The sequence below is a fragment of the Prenolepis imparis genome, unplaced genomic scaffold (assembly GCF_030444845.1).
Source record: "Prenolepis imparis isolate NDT839.2.m4 unplaced genomic scaffold, iyPreImpa1.0 SCAF_8, whole genome shotgun sequence".
Taxonomy (NCBI): domain Eukaryota; kingdom Metazoa; phylum Arthropoda; class Insecta; order Hymenoptera; family Formicidae; genus Prenolepis; species Prenolepis imparis.
The window spans coordinates 15,610,702-15,637,799 of record NW_028141166.1 but is presented as its reverse complement, the minus strand read 5'-3'; the positions used below and the strand labels follow the sequence as shown (position 1 = coordinate 15,637,799).

General features: G+C 36.7%; 1 protein-coding gene and 1 long non-coding RNA gene across 25 annotated transcripts in view; one reads left to right on the top strand and one right to left on the bottom strand.

Annotated features, from left to right (window-relative positions):
* Foxp (forkhead box transcription factor P) overlaps nt 1-27,098 on the bottom strand; it is a 330,454-nt gene that overhangs the window by 118,936 nt on the left and 184,420 nt on the right. For all 24 annotated transcript variants that reach the window (XR_014425932.1, XM_083044679.1, XM_083044669.1 and 21 more), the window contains one exon: nt 14,114-14,221. Coding sequence is in view for 15 of the 24 variants with exons in the window: in XM_083044669.1 (XP_082900795.1) it covers nt 14,114-14,221 (108 nt within the window). In the remaining 9 variants the exon portion in view is untranslated. The remainder of the gene's footprint in view (nt 1-14,113; nt 14,222-27,098) is intronic.
* Nucleotides 4,168-10,252, top strand: LOC145939651 (uncharacterized). Its single transcript, XR_014425860.1, has 4 exons — nt 4,168-5,058; nt 5,280-7,766; nt 8,349-8,765; nt 9,124-10,252. It is a non-coding gene; the product is annotated as an uncharacterized LOC145939651 (long non-coding RNA).

Here is a 27,098-nt window from a genome sequence, read left to right as displayed (position 1 = left end):
ATGCACGCGGCTGCGGCCGCAGTAGCGCCGTATTATTAAAGGCATCGAATAGACTGGGAGACTAACCGGGATCGCAACGAGAGAAAGGCAAAAAAATGAAGCAAGAAAGAGGAGAGAAAGAGAGAGAAGCATCGCCCATGATTTTGACAGTAGTAATATTGTTTTTCCATCTTGCTACATGAATATTCCGCAAAGCTCTAATCGTATGGGAAAGAAAGATATAGGAAAAAAGAAAAATTATCGAGTTCAATATAAAAGAAAGAGAAAAGTACAAAAATATATCATTTTGTAAATAATGCTATAATACGCGCGAAAATATTTTATATACTGAAGAAAGCAGTCTTATTTGATCTTTTGTAAAATATAGCATTCAAAGAAATTGTCTAATAATATTATTATTGTCACCTCACGTAATTGCGACAAAAAAAGAGAAAAACGATAAGCTCGAAGCTCGAAAATAAAAATGTTTCTAAACTCTATATCAGCCATATTCTCTTCCACATAAATACTGCACGCATCCGCGAAGAAATCTAGCGTTGGAGAACGAAGGGCGGCAGGAGGAAAGCGTACAAAAAAAAAGAATGCCGAGGAGAAATATCCGCCTCCTTCCATTTCTTGGCGTCGAGGTAGGTCGGAGATTCGCCTTCTACAGTGACGTATTATGCAAGCGGGTGCGGGAAGAAGGTAGCGGTTGGGAGGACTGGGAGGTGGTCGGAGGAGAGGGCGTCGTTTGGCAATCTTAGGGGATTCCGTGGATACAATGGGATCTCAATACATCACTTCACCTAACCCTCTCCCGCCTCTCTCTCTTCTCTATCTCTCTTTCTCTGTCGTTTCTCTTTCACCTCTCCGGCCTTCCTCCTCTCTCTTCCCACCTCTTTGGTTCCCGTTTCTGCAGAGCAGCACCAACGAGGCTCCCAGATGCCGTAATAGCTTAGGAGCCGACGTAATAGCTGCCACTGCCTTCCTAGAGAGAGTTATAGTTCAACAACGCAGAAATGGAATCGCGAGAGAGAGAAAGGAGGCGGGCGGAAGGTAAGGTAGCAGCAGGATGAAAGAGGGTGGCGCTCGTTGGGGATGGTGGCGAAGAGAACACGGAGAGGAGTCGCCGAAGAATCGCCGATCCGATGCTTCGGCGACCGGGATGCTGAAATAAAATGACGAAGAGAAAAGGGAGGGAACGCAATAACCGCAGCGAAAGACGGATGATTACGAAAATGCGACATGTCGCATACGGTGTGATGCATCGTGAATCGCATGGGACCAAAATCAAACTTGCCGTCGGTACGCGCGATTGAAAACAAAGAGCAACACCTTTGACGAATGTCTCTCAAAATTCGTTTGCATTTAATATCTTGTGAAAAATCTGAAGTAAAATTGTTAAATTTCTTGGGATTTCATTCCTAAATAAATCGTTTAGCTTTTCTGTGTAGAATTTTTAAAATTTGTTAGCCAAAGTTAATTATAAACAATAATTAATAATTCTAAAAAAATATTAACTGAATTTAAAGTAAAATTTGTTGAATTTATAGAAAACATATAACCAGCTATATCTCTCTCTCCATACTGGTAATTCATATAACGATTTTGATACAAATCATGTATTTAAAATTAATGCTTATAAAATATTTTACATATTAAATGTGTATGTGTGAAAATAATATTGCTCCAAAAATATTTAATTCAAACATTTTATAAACAATAACGCTGCATTACGATAATAATTTCATCAAGTAATATAATCTGCACAACGTATAAAGATATGCAAATTTTTATTCATAAACCTTTTCCTTTACTTCAATTAGCTTAAAAATTTTTTCTTTAAAGCAAATTTATCCCAATGGATATACTCGCAAACGTAATCGATTTAAAATATCTCGAGGTTAGATTAATTAACAATGACAAGAAAAAAGTATATGTTCAGAGAAGATTTTAGAAAGATATGGTCTCGTAAGTAGATATAAGTAATAGTTCTCATATTTTCTTAAATAGAATCTGCTGAAGCTATTCAAATCTTATGCAGTTCCAAATATGAGTTTCAAACATACATACATTACATTCTTCATGCATGCCTATTAATACGAATTATAATGAAATATCTTGTCTAAGCACCTTTTATCTAATATTTGAGCCAAATGCTCTTAAAAGATTCAATTATTCAATTCTATATTTTCATCCTACTATCGTACTGCATGGATTAATTAACATATGTTCATACACATAGACGCACACTATTCAATATTCATAATACTTGTTCAGGTTGTCATTTTATCCCTACTTTAATAAGTTCAATGCAAATTTTGTCGTTTATTTAATTTTGTCAGAATTTTAGAAACTATATACATATATAAATAAATGAAATTCATGCGTAATGCATATTAATACATATCTCTATAGATTTTGGATAATATTTGAATATTTTTGCACATGTCATAAAATAACTTTTCGTAACAAAGCCAGCTAAATTATATTTAGCAAATGCCGGTTTTTGAAAATTCATATACCAAATCCTACGTTCCTCATGATGAGAAATGAAGTAAATTGAAACAAATGAATTTGATATTTTATAGAACACTAGCTGTAAAAATAGCACTAAATACTCTGTCATATTACTCCATTAATGTAAAATTATTGTAAACTTATTATAAAAAATTAGAAGCATTTATAAGATTGTATGTTTGGCAATTTATTTTAAAAAATTACTTTTAAGAACAATCATGTTTTGCAGCATAATTATGATTGCATAAATTAGCTGATACTCGAAATTATATATCTTTATCACATTCTCGGATTGCATTACCTTCAATCGCACAAGTTACATTTTGCTACTTCTTGTGAATTATCGAATAAATTTTGAAATCCACGAAGGAAACGTTCAAGATAACAGGGCGAGTAATACAAAAGCCCAAGAGAACTAGAGACACTCCTCTATCAAGCCTGCGAATCCTTTCTCCGAAAAACAATTTATCGACTACCACCCATCAAATGGATACCACCCGCCGTTGCACTTCCCTTTCCAGAAGAGAAAATCACGATCACGTCTGCGACCTCTCTCATTTCTGTTTACCGTGCACCGAGGCGGGCGCGCTACGTGATGGCGAATACTGTCATCCCGCATTCCAGTCGCGAGCATCGGGAAAGATAGAAAGAATCCCGTTGCGTCCCACCCGGTCCATCCCCGATTCCCTGGTTCCCCATTCCCATCCGTCCGCGCCCTAGCGCGCGTAGAAGGTGCATATTCAGGAGAGAGAAGCCTGTGGAAACTCCGGGACGTTGACACCAGAAGCTGGATTCCGAACGTGGGGATGGCGATGGTAGGTCGGACGCGACCCGTCCGTTAACATAGTATGTACCCCCGCTAGGTAGCGGGTGGCATGGAGTAAGACAGGAGCGGAGGAGAGGAGGAGAACGAGATCACGGTGTGATGGTGTCGCGAGAGGAAAGGAGGGAGGAAAAAGAGAGACGCGAGTTGTTCCAGGCATAGTGAGACGTTCGAGCAAGACAGACGCGATGCCTTCGTACCGGGCCAGACAAGGAAGACACGCTAATACACCGACATCGTCGCCGTCGTCCTCATCCTCGTCCTCGTCGTCTTCGTCGTCGTCGTCGTCGCTGTCGACGTCGTGCGGTCATGGACCACTGTTGGTACCGCTGGAAAAGGCGTGGCGACGTCGCGTTCGCGCACCTTTGCACCTGGTGCGCCGGGGAAGACACGCCTCTCTGTGGAATTCCTCTCTCCAATCCGCCTACACACCCTTTCTCTCTCTCTCTCTCTCTCTCTCTCTCTCTATCTCTCTCTCTTTCTCTTTTCCTCTCTATCTCATGTCCCTCTCAACTTCCTCCTTCTCCTGTACTCGTATCGCCGTGTGCTGCGCTTCTCCGACTTTCTCATTCGAAAGCGTTCCTCGCTCTTCCATCCTCCTTCCCTACCATCGAAAGCCTAGGAGGAGATCAAGGATCTCTATTCTCTCTACCGACAGCTTCGTGCCTCCCTCCCGTATTCCTCCTGACCATCGCTGCCGTCATACTATCGCCGGCAGCAGAGAGGACGAGCCACCACCATCAGACTCAGCAGCAGCAGCACCACAACCACCACCACCACCACCACCACCACCACCACCACTACTACTACTATCCATTACTACCACCGCTAGCGGATGCGTCTCCTCCTAGGCCGGTATCCTGGTTAAATCGCTACGCCAGCATGTTGCACATGTGTGTGCACAGTATGCACATACGCGTCCATCGCACGCATGCTCGCCGAGCTCTCAACGTCTAGTATACGCGTGGGTGCCGTGTCTAGTCTCGCCGGGAGAGCGCACACATCAAAGTGCGCGCGCAGTGCATTCTCTCTTCCTCTTTGTCACATACATACACACACACACACACACACTTTCTCTCTCTCCCCCTTTCCTCTCTCCCTCTCTGTGTCACTCTCTTTCTCTCTCCTCTAGTCGTCCGCCCACTCGATATCCGCCGGTGTCGGTCCCGGCCACGTGATTCCCCTTCGCCTCCCTTCCTGCATCTGGCATAGGTTTTCATGGGAGGAAGAAGACAGAAAGGGGGAGGAAAGAGAAGGCGGAAAAAGACGGAGCAAGAGTCTTCAGCGAAGTGCGATTACCGCAGACTCGCGGAATCCTTCGGCTTTTCTTCCCTTCTTCGTCGCGCCTCTCCTTTCGCCATCACCCCGCGCGCCGCATCTCTTTCTCCTTTTTTCACTTCCTTCCGAAGCTACCGTCGGGATGTTCCTACGTGTACGTCTCGTAGCGAGGAACGAAAGACGTGGGTATTGATCAGAGCCTGTCGCGGCTGCGGAAGTAGCCGACATTACTTCACGAAGAACCGGCTGCCTTCTCGTATGCGTTTACTATTTAATATGCGCTTCCGTTCGCTTCGCTTAATTAGACGGATATTTCCGGTTTATGTACGATATCAAAAAACTTGAAAACGCGAACAAATGATCCAAGAGATAGAACGAAAGACACTGCTGTGCTAAAATGTTATACACATCGTGAGATGGATAAAACTTCTGCTAATCATCATTCGTCATTTTAAAAGGTGAGCATTCATTTATCTACTTTCCAAATATTTTGCATCTAATAATGAATAATAATTTATTATTTCCAATTATAATTATATCTTTGGAGTTATATGTTATTGTTTTCTATAAAAAAGATAGAGCTATCGAAATAATTGGTTCTATGTTAAAAAATACGAAAATATAAAATATATGCATAAAAAAAGAAAATCTTTTGCAATTGCATTTACCATTCTTCTAGAAATCTAGAGTAAAGAGGAATAAGTGGAATAAAATTATACCACCATGTTATCAGAATAATAAGAGACAAGGTGAAGACGAAAAAAAATCCAGAACAGGTTCATGAATTATATCGGTTTGTGATTACCTATATTTAGATTTTTTTGGTCATCAATCTCGAGTCGAAAACGAGGAAAATTCAGCCTTAGGAAAAAGAAGAATAAAACTGGAAAATTTTTTAAATGAAAATAATGCATCCTGGTGAATAAATACCGAATAAGAGAAGACATACGACAGCGATAGAAAAACTAACAATGAGACATATTCCTGCTTGCGAACGTCCCTTATATTCTTGAGATTTGACAGTTGTAACGAGCACTGTCAAGAGCAAAAGTTGCGATGTGCCACATAAAAATGAAATGGTATCTGTCCGGCGCGAAAATGTCACGCGTCACATGCTACCGTTTCCATTTTTTATAGTGCTTATATATGTATAATAAAGCAGATATACATGACATTGACAGTAGTGAGCTCACGGTTTCTATAAATAATTTCTTATGACATTATCCGTACATTACGACACACACACACGATTCTAAATATAAATTGCATATTTCCTTGCAAAACGCGCTGTAAGATGTTAAAGTTTTCCTACGTAAAATAAACATAAACGCCTACAATAATCCTGAGGAAATCGTAATATTTGCATAAAGTATATAAATTAAAAGAAAAATAGTGTAACAAAAACGGCATTAAAATTAATCGAATAACATTCGTACACATAGATATAATCGATGTCCTCGAAGAAATGCACACACGCGCCGAGACGATCGTGTTTTATAGCGCATCGTAATTCAAATATCGTAGTGTATAAAATTCAAATCGCTCGTCGTAAAGCAAAAAGTCGTTCCAAGTCGAATAAGGGCGCTGCATTAGCGGCCGGATCTACGTAAGCTGCTCTTAATGCACAGTAAAATAGTAAATATTTTTTCATTGTACTTCTTCGCACCGGAAAAGTCCAAGTATCGTTAAAAATGTCAATTTTTCTGCACGAAATCTTCCTGACTATCGAATCAAGATCGCAAACAACGGAAAGAAACATTAAGGAGCTGTTTATACCATCAATTAAAACTGAATCAATTTTAATCGCAATCTGAAAGTGCTATTATTACAGTTATCAATGTCATTTAATGAAACAAAGTTTCAGTTGCAGCTCGTAATTCATTTATTATATCATAATCCGAGAGAAAAATCTATTGCATCACATAAGAGAACAATAAGAAATCTAAGACTTTGGTCGCGCAATTTTAATTTTTTGTTTAATAAAATAATAACAAGAGCTATAATGAATTGCAGACTAATATACATTCGGCGTTTCAATTGAATATTTAAAGAAATATGACGATCTTTAAAAAATATGATAGAATGACATTTTTCAGTAGTAAATATCTAGTTTAATCAAACCTGAAATTTAAGAAATCTACTCTAAATTTAATGGAAGAAAGTATGTTGTGTATTTTAAAAGTTTACTTCATAGATGAAATATAATTCTTTCTTCTTACGAAATTTACGAATTCTTCAATTACAGAGAAAGATACAATGCTTACCTACGAAACAATAAACATATCGCATCTATAATTCGCAGCAGAATCCGCTTTGCATGCAATCAGCAGCAGTAAAAAACCGTGTGTTATTACACACATACAAAGGCATACGCGTCAAACTTCCAACGTGCAATTTTGTCGCATTAAAACGTCATAATGCCACAACGACACTCGCGACGAATCAGCGGCGCATTTGCACATTCGCGCGCGCGCGCGACCGAAGCCATATTAAATTAATGCTCTCCGCGATTTCGCGCGCACGCAATCGTACTTAAAAGAAAGGAAAACTCCCTTTCCCGTCCCCGCGATTGCATCACCCCCTTTTCCCTCCCTTTGCCCCTCGTATCCAAGACCGGGCGGCGCCGAGCGGAGCGTGTTCGAGCGGTGAGATCGCGCATGCTGGCAATTATTTGCGCAGCTCCTTACCCGCGGCGCGGGTTCATTAAGACACTAATTACGGGCGTGCATGCGTGTGTGGCACGTAAGAAGCAGAATGTATATACGATGAAGTACAACAACGGGGCAAGCCCCGGGTGGGCTTGCTCGCCTGCCTTACCCTGCGCGAACTTCCGCGACGTTGTACCCCTTCTTGCTCGCGTGTGTAGCGAACTAGGCAGCGAGAGCTCTGGCACGCTCCAGACATCTATTTACAAGGTTGCACGTCTCGGTTACGTTGTTAGACCTAACTTGGCTCCGACCGACCGCTTGCCTGCCTTAGGTTAGCCCGAGGGGGTTGGGCGCTTCCGCAAAACCAAACCCCTACAAGCACTGTATAACGTTTCGCTGCGTCTGAAAGCTCTTCTGGGACGCATTATTCACGTACTTCCGATGCGCGTGTTTTTCCGACCTGGGTCGATAATACGCTGATATATTTGTTACGAAATGACGGAGAGGATTCTTAAAAGGTAAAACTATGTCGAAAATATATTTAAAAAATAATATAATACATCGAAACTCGAGTATATCTAGAAAATTAGTATGTTATTTATAAATTATTTGTATAAGATTAGAATAATATGTGATAGAGAACTATTAATGTAATGCAGATAATTTAAATGATAATTGAAATATAGTAGTCGATAGTAATCGATAGTTCATCGAGACGTCATTCCAATTTTATATATTTATTTAAAAGATATTTTTTATTATTATTAAAAAAAATCGCGATATTTATTTAAAAAAAATTAATTAATCTATTCTTGTAGAGCGATTCTTGACTTTTTGGATTTCTGCATTATTGATCAAAATATTACGCGTAGCTGCTTACAGATCACTATACAATTCATAGAAAAATGTTATATCTAATTATTTTTTAGAATCAATCTATAACAAACAATAATATACTAATAAAACTAGTTACGAGAGTACGCGAATAAAAAGATTTAAATTCAGAATAAAAATATTTTTAATATATGCTAAAAGATATGTGAAAATTAATTTCCCATATATATAAGTATGATAATAACGACGATATCTTATTTTCGCAGCTTCTCATTGCACGTGCAACATGCGGCATGGAAACTGTTGCAGCGGCCACGTGGTGTATCGCGAGAGAGGCTGCGTTTCCCACGGGCGGGGAATGACAGGGGTGTATACGGTCGGCCGATCAGTAGGTAGAGGGGTTGTTTAGAGCGAGCGAAAGAGAGGAAGACAGACGGAGAAAGGGGAGAGGTGGAGAAACACCGAGGAGGGGTGAAAAGCACGTGGCGCAGGCGACGCGCGCCTCTCTGCCACGGGTGGCTGTATATCTATCGGGCTTTCCACCCCCAGCATCCCCCCCACTTGTTGTGCTTTACCGTGTTGTGTTGCTATGTTGCCTTGTATATCGAGAAAGTTCAACGCCGGCTAGACGATGTTTCCCATCCGCCAGATTTACCGGCGTCGGAATCAACAGGCTTTCCCCTGTGAGTATCCTCAAGAAAGCACGAAGAAAGTGTCTTTCTTGATCAAATTTAGACTTGGAAGTAGTGCGAATTTTCAGGATATTTCGACGACACGAAAATAGTCCTCTTTTCCAAAATTCGCAACATAGACAAATGTGGCATGATTTTTCTCAGGATTTAGTAAAAATTTTTGTGAAATAACGAACACTCTTATAATTTATAGTATCGTTATAACAAACGTTACATTAAATTTAACATAATTGGCCGCAGATAAAATTAATACAAAATTTAATAATAATTTTAAAATTATATCATAAAGCTTTTGCAAATTAAAAAACATTGCTATTTTAATATTAATAATTATGCCCATTATGAAAAGGTGGCAAGATACCGACTTCTTGAAGGGGATGTATGATTATTGGCCGACCCTCTTTGCTGGAGTCTACTATGGAATATTAAGGAGCAGCCCTAAAGGGAATATTCTGAACACCGGCATAAGAAAGCTTTCGAGAAATATCGGGAAATATAATTTAAAAATTTTTGTTTTGTTATATCATTTAAATATTAAAGCGAACAAAAGTTCAAAATTATAATATTATTCTTTCATTTTATATTTATCTACCAATATGTAATTCGTAAGTATATTTAAATGTTTAAATAAGTATAATCCAAGCATATTTGTTAAAGATTATTTGTTAAATGCTAAAATTACCTTTTTATTTATTCTTTCAAAGTTCCAAATTTTTTACTTATCTTTTGTGTAGCTTGTATAATTATCCGAGTCAAGACTATAGAAATTAACTTAATCTAGAGTCTAGCGCCATCATTTTTAATTCTCCCTCCTTATCTATTCTATCAATAGTACCTTGAAGCAAACTTTTCGCGTCGATCCCGATCGCCCCTCAAGATTTAAATTCTCCTTTAACATCGGAGCAATTTCTTTTCACGGCAATCGCAAGCGTTTAATTGGTCCAACGGAGAGGCAGGTGGCTACATTAATTGCAGCGGATTGCCAGCAGCACGACGGGCTGGTCAGGATGCCTAATCATGGGGGTTGTGCGGCGATAGGTCGGTCCGACGCGGCAGAAAAGGCGTCTCGCATTGAATGCTAAACAAAAGCTAATTTATATCCGGAGGTCGAGACTAACGCTGGAGATCGGGAGATGAATGGCTGCTCTCCTTGCATACCAAGTGGCACGCCGAGTCCTTCAGGACCGCGGAGTTAAAGATCTTGGGGGAGTGTTCCCCGTGGAATAGTTGCTTGTATCTTCAAATATTCGCGTACGAGACGGCGAACTGGATTTTAGGAGCTCGTCAAAAGACGCTCGATCGCCGCTTGATTTCTATTCAGACGGCATGTAAATTTAAACGCCGTGAATAATTTTCATCCTGCAATATCTAACAATCAACCCTTTACAGACGTTCTCTTTAAAAGTAAACTCTAAGAGAGATAATTTCTAGTAAAGTTTTAAGATGCAGAAACTGCAAGCAATATCTTTAGACAGCAATCAAATAATTTAAAGAAGCAAGTTTCCTTCATTTTAAAAGCATGATTTGATTCAGAATGTACCTATATTCGTTAATATTTTATATAGAATTTTATATAAAACGAAAAGTTTCGCAATTAAAGATGTTATAGCAAAATATTAATAATAAAGATGTTATAGTACTCTATATTGTTTTTATTCGTAATTCATGAGCTTTGTCGCGCAAAGCAGAAGAGCGCAAAGAGTAAAATACTCCGGTTTCTATCGATTCGTGAAAGAAAAAAATTTCCGAGCACGTATTACCAGTGACGAGCAGGATTCGCATCGTGAGCTTTCGAATCTAGGCGGTTTAATCTATCATTGCGACGGCGAGACGAGAAGCCGGAGTAACTACCACGGAATAATTAATAAATGCAAGGTGCATTAGTATGCGTTGCGGAGAATGAGTTCGTGCGGACCTGAAGTCGAATGTGCGCGGGCCCGGGGCTTGAGAGAGAATTATAAAATAATAAAGAGAAAATTACGTAATGTGAGGATCAGATGAGAATTAGAGGACAATGAAGACGGGGTAAACCTCCCTCATCGTCTAAAGATGGAGGGAGAGGGAGGGGAAGAAGAGTGGAAACGCGTTTGCCGGGGGTTGGCGGTGGAAAGAGAGGGAGGTGGAAAACCGGAGGTCGAGGACCAGACGTCTTAATGTCTGCATCGTCGGAAACTCGTCCCTCGCGCATGACTATCTCTGCGACCCTTACATCTTTCCGATAAGAACCTTAAGTCCCGAAGATAAATTCGACTCTTTTTAAACCTTTGATATGTTGAATTCCGGCGTACTAGTGTCTGACACAAATCGGTATATCTAATTATTTGCGAAAGATAGGATTCAAATTTTTATCGTCCTACAAGATAGCTTGTAAGTGACACGTCTCGTATATGCAATTTGTGACTGCAATCTTGTAAAAATAAACGTCTGTCGTAAGACATAAAAGAAAATGTTTCGCAAGATATCAGATTAAAAAATAGCATATATAAATAATCTGTTTTATCAATAAAAATTATGAATAAATAATTAATGTTGTTTTTAAATCAATCGTATGTATGTTATAATTCTTGTAACATTTCTTTTAATTCTAAAAAATCTTCAACGTCGTATTTTGGATTTTATAGAGCAACATTAAAAATCGCACTATTACATAGTCTTTCGCAACCCTTTCATTATGAGAGCTGGTGAAATGTCGCGAGACTTATCGAAATGGAATACGATGTCGCCGCGGGTGCTAATCGGGGATTCTAATTAGTAGTCAGCCGACGCAGGCCCGACGCGACTTTGTAAATGGTAACAATGTTATGTAATTAGGTAAAAAGTTCTGTAATCAAGAAGTAGATCTTCTGCCGAGCCGGTCGCCATCGCGCGCTCTCGTCTGATCCTCCCACCCTCATTCGTATTAAAATAGTCTCGCTAGGAAAGCGTGCGTTGTGCTCTGCATATCTTAAAACCCAGGGGCTGCGACGGGGATGGTTCTAAGAGCCACCACCCGTTCTGATTTTTGCCGCGATTCATATTATTACAGGCGTGGCTGAGATTATGAGGGCGGTATGAGAGAATCAACGCTCTTCCAACTTAAATTTCGGCTAAATTGGAACGCTCGAAATACTCGGTCGGCACCGTAAACTTAAAATTTCGCGAGCAAACATTTCTCGCCGATTATGCAAATTCGCGAAACGCAAAATACTATAACGCGATATCGCCAAACTATTAAAGAAAATTCGCTGTTACTCTATAATTTAGTAATACTTTCAATCGTCTACTATTATATATCGTTTTTTATCGAATTCTTAAATTTTACGGAAATATATCATTTTTCTTTTAGTTCTTGCATTCATTTTAATTCCTGATTATGCGTTCTCCGAGTCAAAAGCGGAACAATTCATGCCTTGCAGCGTTGAAAGTCGCACAACAAGAGTTTGATTTTAAACGGATAAGATTGGCGCGAGAAAACAGGCACAGAAGTGATATGTATCGCTATACGCATTGCTTCCTGAGATGCTGACAAATGGATACGTGATTGCAACAAGCGAACTTACTGCACCGTCGTTGTCACGCAGACATATACGCGATAGTGCAATTTGTGCATACAACCACACACATAACGGGCATGCGTAAAAGGAGCTGCGCCACGTTAGGTAAGCATACGCGTATGCACGCATGAGATCATCGGTCGCGTACGCTCGCGGAAACGCTGACGTCAGTGGTTTCGATTGCTTTTGTTACTTTTGTAAACGATCGCGCTCGATATGATGGTATCAGGAAGACGAATGCCGATTGTGCACGTGCGCCTGACGATCTGTACATGTTTAATTTTCTTTACTTAAACAAAGTATGTCACTCGTTACAAAAATAGAACTACTGTTTACTGAAAATCATAGCTGAAGCTCATTAAAATTTTCCATACATCTATCATATAATTTTTTACATATCTATCATATATAAGTTTATATATATTTATATATTTATATTTTATGTATGATACATCAGAATTTTAATCGGTCGAAAAATCTATGATTAAAAGAGTAAAGCAATATCATTTAAAGATATATGATTTTCCATGTTTTTCCAACTGCAAGTTTAATAAGCCAGCTCAATGCACTAATTTTTCTCATTTATAAAATATTATAAAAAAGGGAGTTTTTTCTTATGTAACAACAGCACGATCAGCCTGCATTGTGCCATATGAAATATCATTGTATCGAACACGTGTAAAGACGCTCGCCGTGCAATTCATATATCGTAAAGATTGGAGATTGGCACGCGATTGACGGAGGCAAAAATCAGTGAACATTGAAATTGTTTGCGACTTGCACAAATTATGACGCGAGTCATTGGCACATCGTCACGCAGTTTGAATTCGAACAGAGATTATGCGAGTCGTGCAGCATGTGAGTCATGCACAATGATACGTGAATATGAAACTTTGTACACGCAAGAAACATCATCACACACATTGTCACGTACTCGTAAATAATTTCCAATAATAATCAAACGTTAACACACGAATTTAGGATTTCGCAAGACAAGAGAACGACCCGTCGAAAAATTAGAATTAGAATGTCGAATGATTCACAAAAAAATATAAAAAATTATCCAAGCATTGACGTTCGCTCATTAAGGTCTCTCTTACGGATAAGTAACGAGAACGTCGCGGAGGGAATGCGGAACTCGACACGGCGGAATTAAATAAAAATAAAATGCGAGATAATAACGTTAGCGAAGGAGTCGAGAACCCAAGACAAATAGTCGAGGGAAAACAAAGCGTATTATAAATACCGGGTGACAGGACGAGTGGTGCGGGAGAGTGAGCGTAAGCGCAAGAGGGTAGTCGGCCACGATGGTCGAAGGGTGGAGGCTTTCGAGGAGAAGGGGGTGACGATATATAGTAGCCGACGACTCTTGGGAGAAAACGCTCGAGAAAACAGCGACCCCGCCAGCATTTTTGTTACCTGCCGACACAATGAGCCGCCGGATTTCTTTTCTCGTTCCTACCCTTCCTTCCTCATCCCTCGGTACGACGCGAGTATTCTTACCCGCCGGAATTATAAATTTGACGCATTCTACCCTCGCGAGAATTATAGCCAATAATCTCGAAATCGTATTACGATTGAAATGTGTAACCAATTGATTGAGAGAAATAAATCTGAGATTATTTTCTACGAAATTATACATATTTATGAAAAATTCATAAATCTTTGCATAATCTCTCTATATCATCGAGAGAAAATAGATCTGTATTTTAAATCTATTGAAGACTATTTCCTACAACTAGACCTCTCATAAGATTAAATAGAATCTACGTAAAAAGTTAAATTATAATAGTCAAAAACACTTACACTAGGACGACCGTGGCCGCGTGGATTCAGCTGCCAGGGAACAGTCGATGGCTGAAAATGCTCCTTTCCCCACGAACCGTTGTCAAACGGATTTTCACCAATGTGTCCCTGAAACAAAATCAATACTATAATTAGACAAGCGTGATAGCACATTCATAACAACACATCTAAAAAAATAACACAAATATAAATTTTTACATATTTAAATTTAATGTGTATATAAAACTGCAAATAAAAATCAATTTTGCGAAAAAAGATAGTTCCTTTGAAATAATTTAGTTATCAATAAATTGTAAAGATTGTTAATAAAGTTTTGGTGAGAGAAGTAGACAAAATTACTTGTATGATTGCGCGTGACCACGTATTTTTATTCTCACGTCTCGATAAACAAGAAAAATTACGCGGCAGGCCAGGTCGAGGGGCATCGATCTTCGAGGCTCCCCGAAGTTTCAAAGTTTTTTCGACGCTTTTCCGCATACCGCGTTCTCGCTGCTTGCTGGCGAGCTTATTTTTGTAATATATTCCGCGAGCCGCGGCGTCTCCCCCTCCACTCTTTCTCGACTTTGCACCCCGTAAGCCTTATTTTTCTTTTAACTTTATTTTTAACCTAGAATCTCTTCCGACGGCAAGGTGGCACGCACATAAATCACCGGGTATAATGAGAACACTTCGTCTTCGGGTGCTTCGCCCTCTCGGTCGCGGACGCATCTTTTGCGTGAAACGGCTATTATATTATATTCGTTGCCTCGCCGCGAAAATCTCGACCGTCTTTATATTAATATTCATTTTCCTCATGAGGTGACACTGGCATTTCGCGCACGCGAAATAAAGAACGCACGTCGATTTAAAAAAGACCTCAAAGATCCATAACGGAAAGAATACACGAGCGAATGTAATTTAAATATGATATTTTACTAAACGTCACACAATGGAGTATTTTATATGCTATTGAAACTGGCGATATTTTATGTTCCGTATTTTATGATGTAAAGTTTTATTTACATTGCCGTTATTTTAAATCGCGTTTTTCGCCGTAAAAAACGAGACATCATATGTTGCTAGATTTGTTAAAACATATATGAGGCACGCTTTTTGGTGCAGTTGTTCTCAATTCTTTTTGACCGATGGACAAATTATTAATATTATCGCGATGAACTCGTAAATGCGTAATTACGGTTATTTGTATAAATAATTTTAGATATATTATAAACATTTCATCATTTTCTACCTGAAAACTATTGCTCTAATAAATTATTTGACATAAGAGTCCACCATTTGAACTATAAGAATCAATCTATATCTAAAGTCCGAAAGTTGGCCAGAATCATAATGATGCAACCATAATGATTTACAGGAATCAACGTGGAATATGACCGAGATCCTAAATTATTTTGGCATGATATAATTAGCTAAATGTTCGTTGTAGTGTTACGCAAATCTTAGAAGTACGCTTAATGTCGCTGCATGAATTGAAATGCGAACGAATAAAAGAAAATACAAATATCTCCTTGCGCATTTTAAAATATTTCACAATTTTTAAATAAATATTCCGTATAATAATCCTCACGAGAGATATAATATCATTCTCGAATGTCAAGCTCATCGAAAAAAAAATGGGAAAATAGTTTCGACTTTAAAATCTCTACAAATATAGGAACGAATCTTTAAACGTATTAAATAATGCACAAAGTTACGGGGAAATGGTAAATTTTCAAGCGAGTCGCAGGGACGCCTGATCGATTACTATGCGAAGTCGGCATCGATCCGAGGGGTGTAATTACAAATTGTAACTCCGTTTATTTCTACGCGTGACACGCGTAGGGTAGCAAGGTAATATGTAACGATCGTCGCGCGCGGTCGATGAAACTTGCTCGCCAGGCGGCTGTCTTTCACTCCCTGTCTTTCTCTCCTTGTGTTCCTTCAGTCCTCCTTTTTTTTCCCCCTTTCTCTTTCTCTCTAAAAAGAGAGGCCTCACGTATTCTCCGTATATGAGGCAGAAATAAACAGTCGCGGTAGAAAATACCGAACCGAGTGAAGCATATATAAATACGCGGCGTGGCTATTGAAGCACATTATACGCGCGGTGCATTTGCATGAGCCAGAGAGCCGAGTTCTCAACATGTGCAGCTGGACATACACGCGACAAAAGACAACGCGCAAACAAAACACGCAAATGTACACCATCACCGTTTTCTCGCGCTTGTCGCCATGCCTGGTCGTCGTCGTCGTCGTCGTCATTCCGCGCACACGGCATCATAGAGAATGTTGTATATTAAGTATTGTGTCACGTGGAAATAAACAAACGGATCTTTTACAGCTACGCGACAAACCGAAGATCCAACGTCTTTCTCTCCCGATACGTTCATTGTCAAATCGCGTCACGTGCGCGAACGACGACGTGTCGCAAGGCAGAAAATTGACGGCGATTTTAATTAACTTCTCTGTTACCGTCTCCAGATCAGTTGCAGTTAATGTCTTTTATATTTATATATAATCATTAACGCGTCAAATTGTATGATGCCAATACAGAAAATATGGATTTATTTTCTTTACAGAACAATACTTGCATTTTTTATTTATGAAAGGTAATCTTTAAAATAATTTAATAATATATGTTTTGGGGAAAATCATATCAATAATATATGTCGGGAAGAGCAAGAAATTAATGTATTTATTACATATATTTTTAGGAAATTGATGCAGATATCATTTCGTGAATCTTCGATTTCGCGCATTGCAAGAAATACAGAATTGAACAAGTGATTATTCAAGTGCATTAGTTAATTTGATTATTTATAAGCGCAAATTAAAATAAATATTTATGTCCGCCCTATCAAGATTAGTCATTCATACATGCATACAATTCCAAAATTGATTTACATGTTACACCGACATTAAATAATACCAAAGAATCGCCACTACAACAATTAAAGAGACGAATATTTAAAGCATATAAAATATATAAGATGTAAAAATCGCAAAAAATCATATACTTCGTATAACAAAGTGCGTATTTGATCAGCGCGCATGTTTTTCACGAGAGATGTTAATAATACGAAAAGTAATCACAGAACATTCTTTTTATTATGAATATGATTTAATCCGGAATATGACAGAAATATTTTTACGCCACGATAACTAATAACACTCGGCATATAAATCACGTGGTTACGATCGCAGCCGCGTGTCTCTGGTATCCGTAGCCTGTGTATTAAGCCGGGCTCTAACCGCGACCTAATTCGAAGATAAGATAAGTCGTTAAGTGCATGGCGCGGCAGCCCCTCGCGATACCTACCCGGTGTTTTATTGCCGCGGCAGCCCACCCTCTCTCGGTGTCCTCCTCTCCTTCGAGGCACGGCGAGATTTATTGTAAAATTCGATAGATATTGCCAATTACAACCCCCGCGGCGCCTACCACCGGCGCTATCGACAGAGACGGGAAACAAGGCACCTCCCGGTCGTGCTTCGAGAATTTTAAATGCGTTTTATGTACAGAGACGACGCAGTACGTTGCATAAATCCGTTCCCCTGAAAATATGATTACGATCATTCCTCTCTCTCTCCTCACCCCTATACTATAGACGAGAATGAGAGAAGGAACGAGAGGATGAATGGGAGGAACGACCTGCTCGTCCCACCGTCCCCCGCGAACACCCTCAGACACACGGCACGACGATAAAACATTTCATTTCGTTCCGAGTGTCTCACGAGGAGGTCGAATAATCTCGTCGATTATTATTTTTACTACTGCCTTTTCTACATGCTAATTTTTCGCACGTATAGCGCGTCTCCGGCAGGATCATTGGCCGAACGACGAAATGTCTCGTCTGAAATGGCGCTCTCGAAATGATGAATATGCAATCCGTTCGGTCATCCCCCGAGATCGACACGGTTTCTAGTAATTGAGAGATTCGAATTTATTCGATTTGATTATTTACGGAATTACCGAACGACTGTAAGTATAAATGGATTTTTCCGCAAAACGCGATATACGGATGTGATGCACAGATTCACGGTAAATTGACATAAATGATGAAATCATGGAGACATTTCAAACTGTAATTTAGTAATTAATATATAACAACGAAGCCAATATCAGTAAATTTATGCCAAATCCAGGTAATAGGACTAATTTATCACGTTAGTCAATGTGCCATCAATGGAAACCATTTGTCACGTCGTCTGAATGTTTAAACCCGCATTCGTCAATATGTATATGATTACCGTTAAATTCACGTCAACTTTTAATTTGACTTCTTTAAACTGCAAACTTTCAAAATTGCTAATTTTATCTCAAAAATTTCAATTTGACAGCAGCATTTTTCAATATTGTATTATTATGACAATCTTTGGAATTGCACTTACTTGTATAAATTTATTTAGTTTTCCATTGTAAAATATTATCACAACAGAAAAAAAGCAAAGAAAAAATTTGATACGTTCTACTTCTAATTTTAAAACAAATATTATCTAATCACACACTAAAGTCATTTCAAGGACAAGCATAAAATTATAATAAAGTAATATCAGAGATTATGATAATTTCTGTTCGTTAGATAAAAATCGATAATTTGATGATCGCGACTACAAGATCTCGCGTAATTCTCTTTAACGAGAAAAACTAGCATAGACAGTGCTTATGTCACCGACAATTTTTATTTTTCGTTCAGCCGTTAACTCTATGTGTAACGCCGACAAATAGACGTGTTCACGCTCTTTCGGATGCGGTCGTCCGAACTGAACAAGTTACGACCGGGATCTCTAAAAATAAATATGTTGTTTATTCACAAGTAAACCGGATGCCGTTGTTTGCTTTGGAGCAAATTGTTTTGTTAAGTTTTGCCGGGCGAGAACGAGCCGCGGATGCTCGCCTCCACGTGTACACGCGAAAGACAGAAACGTGTGCGATATGAAGACGGGACATGAGGGACAACGAGAAGAGCACGACGGAGTCGACCCGGACCGTCCCGTCCCGCTCTTTGCGCTTTTTCCGGTCTGTTTTGCTCCTCTGCTCCTCTGCTGCTCGTGATGCTAGAGAAGCCTCCAGCTGTACGTTAATTCTAACACTAATAACCGGTGCTGACGCTAGTGTGCGTACAACACGTGAAGACGCAACCAACAGCTGACGCCGTAATCGCGATTCTAGTAGTGATAGCCGGATAGCGTCAGGCGATTCGTAATTTACATTACGATGACTCACGAGTCAAAAATCAAGTTTCACACTAATACCGACATCCCGCGATGTAAGAATATTATCATTTCATCGTTTTTTTATATACCTATATTAATATACATACATGTTATTTAATTATATTATTTAATTTAAATAATGTTATAAATTTTATTCTTTTCAGAGTCATGCGAATAAAAAAACTGTAAAAATGTATATGTTACAATTATAAATATTTTTTATAATTAAATTTGTAAATTAATGCTCTCTCTCTCTCTCTCCCTCTTTCTGTATTTTATGTGAACAAATGTAAAATTCCGCATTGCGATCTAATAAATGTGTACATATTTTTATGTGCCAAAACAAACTAATAAATTACGTAGATTCAAAGATAGAAACAAGTCGATTCCCACAATTCACGGATCCATTTTCATTGATATCTGTGTATAATAACGTTAAAGTTACGCTATTTTCAGCCAAGGAACCAAAGTGAACATTGTAGTGCCCTCTTGGCCATTCGTGCTTGCTGCAACACGCGAGATATTCTTAGCATCCACTTCGCAGGCATAAAGTTGCGATATGCATGGATTCCCCACATTTACGTTTACTTTCTAGAGCGGGGCTGTGCATAATGCAAACAACGTGTAATATATCCGCACCGAAGATAGAACACTAGCAGCATATTCGAACTATTATTCTAACAGTTAACTGTTGAATTACTTTATCACACCTTATTAAAATCGTATTTTCTCAATTTCGATTATTAAGAGATTGATTTATAGTCTAATGATATGTAATAAGCAAATATTTTATGTATTATATTTAAATATTATGATTTTGTTGCTTTTCTAAAGTATAAATATATATAAATAAGTTTCTATCTTTATTTTTATCAAATTAATATAATACAAAATAGATAATGCAATATGCATTTTTTTCAATAATCTATGATTTAAAATTTATATTTTGTATTAAAAAATTTATAAAGAAATGTATTACTTTTCACAAAGAAGTTTAATAAAATTAATTGTTACGTAAATTTTAATTTTACTAAATTACTATCCTATAAAAATTATATATTAGATTTTATTTTATTACTTTTCTCTTTTCTCTCTCATCGAATCGATATTAAATTATATAGATTATATATATACTTTTATTTATATTAAAGAATAAATCGTGTAGAAATTATAATAAATAATATATTAAAATATATATATATAATATATATAATCCTTGATGCACAATAAAGAAAGTAAACAAAAACCGCATCTCAATGATGCGCTACAAAACAAATTTAACAATCTCCACGTGCAATCACAAGACCGACGTGCCTTCTCACACGAAGTCAACCCGGATAACTGCACGTGTCCAGTGTACATAGCATAAAATCCGACAAATGCAATTATAAATCTTGCGGGACACGCTCTCGAGAAGCAGGACGAGCGGTGGAAAGCGCGTCAGCGGTAGAAGGACAAGAACAGAGAAAAAGGAACTATAGGAGCAGAACTCGGAAGTTGTAGGGAAGAGGAGAAAAGGAATCGCTGGGGAAACCGTGGGCGCGTTGCCTCTTGGCTAATTACAAAACGCAATTTAAGCGAGCATCACAGAAACGCGCTAAGTAATATCATTTCGCCGCGAGAGCCAAAGCGGACACCCGGTACAGATTCGCAGATTAATGCCCTTTAATAAACAGCAGCCCTTCGGACCGACGCTCGAGCGCGCTCCTCTGCCCAAGCACATTCCCTTCCCATTTTCTTTTTATTTACCTCGCAGGAACAAAAGAGGAAAAACTGGTGAGAGCACGATCTCCTTTATCTCGCGATACACGAATGCATTTAACGTGTATTATACTTTCTCCGCTGCTTACAAAGCCAGTGATGATACATCCGTGGACCGCAAGAGAGCAGATAAATTTGGCAAGTATTTTACCAGTAATATCAGCAAATTTGTCAGATGTCAAAGAATTGACTTAATGTCTTATTTCAAAATTATTTACTTATCGTAATTTTTATAAATCAAGCTTTGAATAAAATTTTATTTCAAATTATATATAAGCAATAATCACACATCATCAATGCATATTAAATTAATAAAGCGCGTGAAACTTGCATCTTCTCTTCGAGTATGATAAATTTGGCTGTGTGTAGCGTAAAAAAAATTATTTTATTGATCGTACAAATAATGTAAAAAAATGTAATGTAATAAAAAACAAAATATTTTAGAATGCTTCGAACTATATACAAATATACGAACAAAATTTTTCTACATAACACGACAGACTGTGATGGCAGAGTTTCTGGTGCATTTAATAAATTCACTTTAACAAGCTATAAACCGGTTTTGTTGATAAAAACCTATTTATGTAACTTGCAACTCCTGTAAGAATCGTTTGCATAAATTTTCTTGTTTGTAACGTTGTAAATAATAATGATTAATACATACATTCTATATATACACTAATATATACAGTCGACACTGCATTTAATTACAGCAACTATATAACTGCTGCAATAATATATGTACACCTTTACATATATTATACTGCTGCAATAATATATGTACACCTTTACATATATTATACATATATAATATAATAACGTATTATTAAAAATAGAAAAATCGATTATTGTTGATTATTTAGTTCCTGAATTGAGAAAAACTTGTTTACGTGTGTATACACACACAAATAAAACTTCTATTGCGCATTATATCAGAATGTCTCTCTAATTGTGGTTGACGACCACTGCATTATTGTCACCTGACTACATATAACATAACTGAAAAACGAGGCACGTCCACATGCCATTGAATATATGCAAACAACATTGCATATGTTTCAACTTGTAGCAATCAGCATTTAAATTAAGATGCGATAAACCAGTCTATACAGTAACGAACTAGCATCGTCCAGTTTATTTTAAATTATGAAATGAATTGCAGATTGTTCGCATACATCGATTATATTGGATCATATCGGGATCATATAATATATAAAATATTAGAATGATATGTGTGTTCCTTATATTCAATTCTTAGCTGTTTACTCCATTAACTAACAATTTCCTAAAATTTATCGTGGATAATTAAAATATGATCATCGATTTCGAATATTTATGTTGTTAAAACTGGATTAATCAATAAGATATATAATTTCAAGCCGAAGCACAAATTGAAGCTTTTAATAATTTGTCATGATCTATTTTTTAATACCAATCGAAGTCCAAGAATTGGTAAAATAGTCGCGGTTTTTCTCTCATACGAATGTCGTGACGTACAATTTTAAGAACGTGTGTAAACAAACATTTCTTCCTATCGATGTTTGCATACCGCTTAAGACGCGATACCGAATTAATAATCGCGTTAGATTTGCCGTCGCGAGTTTCGAAAGAAAAGAGGGAACGGTTCGTGGCAGTACAATTTACTGATTGACGTCCTTACCATTAGCCGGCTTAAAATTATTTGTGATCGTTGGCGCGTTCGTTTGCTGACAAACACTTTTTCCCAATTTCGACGAGCGTGTCGTCATCGTGGCACACTTGTTCAAACACGAGTTGGCGCGCATAAATAACATCATGGCGTAAATAACATTAACACGTGTGCCCTATGCGTGGGTGTCGAATTTCCAAAGTCAAATCGATACGCACAAGCCGGGTAAATGGCGATATCTATACCTTTCAATTTAAAGCAGTAAAAAATAAACTCAACCTTTTTAACAATCATACAAAGAAGGAGAGAGAATAGGGGAAGAGAGAGAGAGAGAGAGAGAGAGAGAGAGAGAAAGAATAGAGAACTATATAAATATAAAAAAAATATATTCTCTCTATATATTTTCTAAATATTTTTTTGAATATGACGCCTTTTTTCGTTGAGATTTTTGTTTAATATAGATAAATAAAAATCCAAAAGTTATGTATCGATACCGATAAATTTCTAACTGCGAATCATATATAAAAGCAAATTTATGGTATTAAATATTAGCAGTTGAATATTTTATTAGTAATACATCCTCATAATTAAATTATTAAAATCCTTTAATTCCTGCAGTTTGCCATTCATATATAATCATATAAAAAAATTACGCAGATTCCACGTTTAAAAGAATTAAATTATTAAGAAATTAATAATCGCCCGTCACACGAAAGCAACGAGTATCCTACGTCGCGATTAATCTTCTTTTCCGCATTCACCGCAATAAATTAATCAATGATAAAAAAACGTGACAAAAAATATCTTGTGGAACTCATGAAGTCTTATAAGACGAAACGTTTGGCGCGATTTCAGCAAAAAAAGTAGACGGTGCGAAAAAGATGCATCGCGACTCGATATTCATTCTTGGAAATTGTGAACCTGACTGGACGTTCAAGAGGGCAATAACATCTCTCAAGGCCATTCGACAAGAGGATCTGGTGATCCGATCTGCGCAATCAAATTATCAATTTAATTTGTATGCACAAGAAATGACTTTCCATCAAATATTTTCATGATTAATAATTTAAGCATTGAACACATTGCTCCTTCATTTTATAATGTTCAGGAAATATTATGTATAAATTAACAAACATTTTCTTATAAATATTGTGTGAGAAAGCTCTTACAAAATAATTTTATACAAATATAAATTAATAAATTAATATAAATTTTACTCGCATCAAGACATTTTACGCGTCTTTCTCTTTATGTTTCATATTTGATATAATATTCTTGAAATGATTGGGCAGAATTCTTAGAATAATTTTGGATATATTTGAACAAAATTAAAATGTGGGATCTAATAAAATTAATGCAAGCAATGCAAAACTATCACATTCTTTCTTCGTTATTCATTAAGTTAAATTATTTTGTTTTTACCGCGAAATTTGATGTTTTAGATACACGTTTTTGATACAATAATGTAATTTCTCTGTAATTCAAATTAATAATCTATTCTTACTTAAGACAATTTAATGTCTAACAAATTCAGTTAAACAATTTTAATTATACAAGTATTTTTTTATTTCTCGAATACTTATACTTTCGCGCGATCTTGGCGAAATATTTGCTGCGATGTTCGAGACGCGACGTTGCGCATGATATCGTATAAAAACGAAAAAATAATAGGTTGGCATTGTCTCCTTTTCGCTAGAGGGCTAGCAACTAAGGAGCGCGATGGTGGATGGGAAGGGTGAGTGCCGAGCGGCGAAACGCTACCTGAATAAAAATGGGGTGTTTATAAGCGAGTATCCAATGTATCACGCTATATTTACATACACCCCGCGTTTACAGTCCTCACTGTATATCTGTGGTAGTCTCCACCACCTTTTCTAGTTTCGAACCGCTGTCGGAGACGCGGAGCAATGTATATAGCTGATGCAATAAAAATTAAATATGATATTTCACCCGACTCTCCATCTTCGAATGTATAAATCTTCATATAATTTATCTTTATTTCTAATCGAAACATCAAAATGTAAAATAAATATTTAATTCTTTTATATTTCGATTTACGTTTCTTTAATCTTTTATGTGTAACTTATTTAGGAAGAAATAATATGTGTGTGTGAAAAAAATATATAATTACTATTAAATATCTAATAAATATATCATTTCTATTAAAATTTTCGCGACGTTATATATTTAGAAATATCTCTGTGTAAATTAAAAATATTTTTCTAAACTAAGTTTCACATTTTATATATTAATTACAGAAAATGTAGAGTTTACAGCAAAATATAATTAAAGTCAATAAAGAAAATAGTTATCACGCATTATATTTCAATATGGAGTAGTAGGATATTTTTTTATGTTTGATTATAAAATAACAAAAATTCAATTCAGACAATCACGGAATCACATGCCGATTTATCGAATATTGTTGATAAAAAGCCGCTTCGTGATACAAATATGTTTTGACGTCGAGCAATCCGTATTTTAAGCCGTAAAGCACAGCCAATTATATTTTTTTGCGCGTTGGTCAACGGATAATTGCGTAAATAAATACGAATATATGCGCTGCCCATTAATATGCCCCGTAATCCCACATTCAACACCAGACAATAATTTATATAAACAATAAAAATTTAGAAATAAAAGTCGGAGAATAAGCACGCCGCAGCTATCGATCCGTAGCAAGTTTATAGTCCGATAACCTCCTTTATTTAGGGGAATTTCTGTTTGATCGAGCATCCCTTCGATGAGAAGGGTCCCCGTGATTTGCCTGATTCTTTCGCACGGCCGCTTCTCAATCTCGATCTAAGCTCCGGAAGGACCGTGCGTTCTATATTCCAAATCATTTCTTCTCCCGAGAATTACAGTAAATATACATAAGAATGACAAAGTTGATGCAATCATAACAATCTTGTAGATATTTGTAATCAAACATTCAATTAATGCTACAAAATTTCTTTCCATTTACTGAGAAAGCAGAAGTAAGTAATAAAAAATATATCTGTATAATACGTAAATACATAAAACAAAATATTGTTAATATATCCAACAAATAAATTCTTCCAATCAAACGTATTGAAGAATTCTTTTAAACAGAGTAGTTATATAAGAAGTTATCAGTAATAAAATACAATATTGTAACAGAATACAATAAATATTAAAAATTATAGCTAAAAATATTATATGTACTATAAAATATTATGTGCATTCAATAGCGTATCAAATAAAATAATTAAAAAAAATATATATATTATATATATATAACCCATTTTATTAATATAAAGTAATTTAATTAAACTATTTAATGAAACTTTAAGTTAAATATTACATAAATCTTTTTTCTTCAAATATAAATCGGTAATAGATAGGCTATTCGAGCCGTACGCGGATGTCGGTGCGTCGATTCCAACGAAAATTAATTTTTCGTTGGAATTAACTAATTGTGCACGGGGCACAAATTTTTTCTTCAATATTCCGAATGTATTTAATAATTTTCATATTTACATCATTAAATAGCTAAATAAACCTTTTAGACATTAAAAAGAAAAAAAAAGAGAAAGAAAGTTTAGCTCACAAATTTAATCAATAATGTGTTGATTATTTTACTAGCGATATAAAAATAAAAAACATATTTAATCAATAAATTTTAAGAAAATTTATATGTAAAGATAGATAAATATAAAAATTAGAAAAAAACAAAAATATTTTAGATAAATTCTTTATGCGAAATATAAACTTTTATTACGTATTAAATTTTGAAGTACTTGAAATATAAAGTGTTGATAAGCAAGAATAAGTGACTTTTCTGCTTTTCTGGAGCAATCAATATGATAAAAATAAAACTGGTATTTTTGGCATATAATATATAGAAAATACTTAGTTATGATTATTCACATATTATGAATACATTATAATATATCTAGCTTGTCAACGCTCACACAACAGATATTTTCGAGAAAATAATTCATATGCAAACTAGCTTGAATAGGATTGTATAAAATACGCCGCGTTTCCTCATGAATTCAGCGAGAATATGATAAACCTACAAGATCTTTGACCGGTAACTGTTTCATACACTTTTGAAATTGTAGAATAATAATACATCGTAACAGGAGAGTTCTGCATAATTCTCGATATCATACTTGGTATACTGCCAGCTATTTTGACATGGAATCCTAAGAACGTTGTCAGACCGCAAATAGTAAATAGCTGCCGCATTAACGTCTCACATTCAGATGGAAAATTTACAGTTTGCTGTCTGTTACAATATATGCCAAATTTATCTGTCTCTTATATATTTAATAATTTTAATGAACATTTTTAGCAGACAGCAGTATCTACACAATGTATGTCCATTTAACTCTGTTTCATATTGCAACTGATATTTAC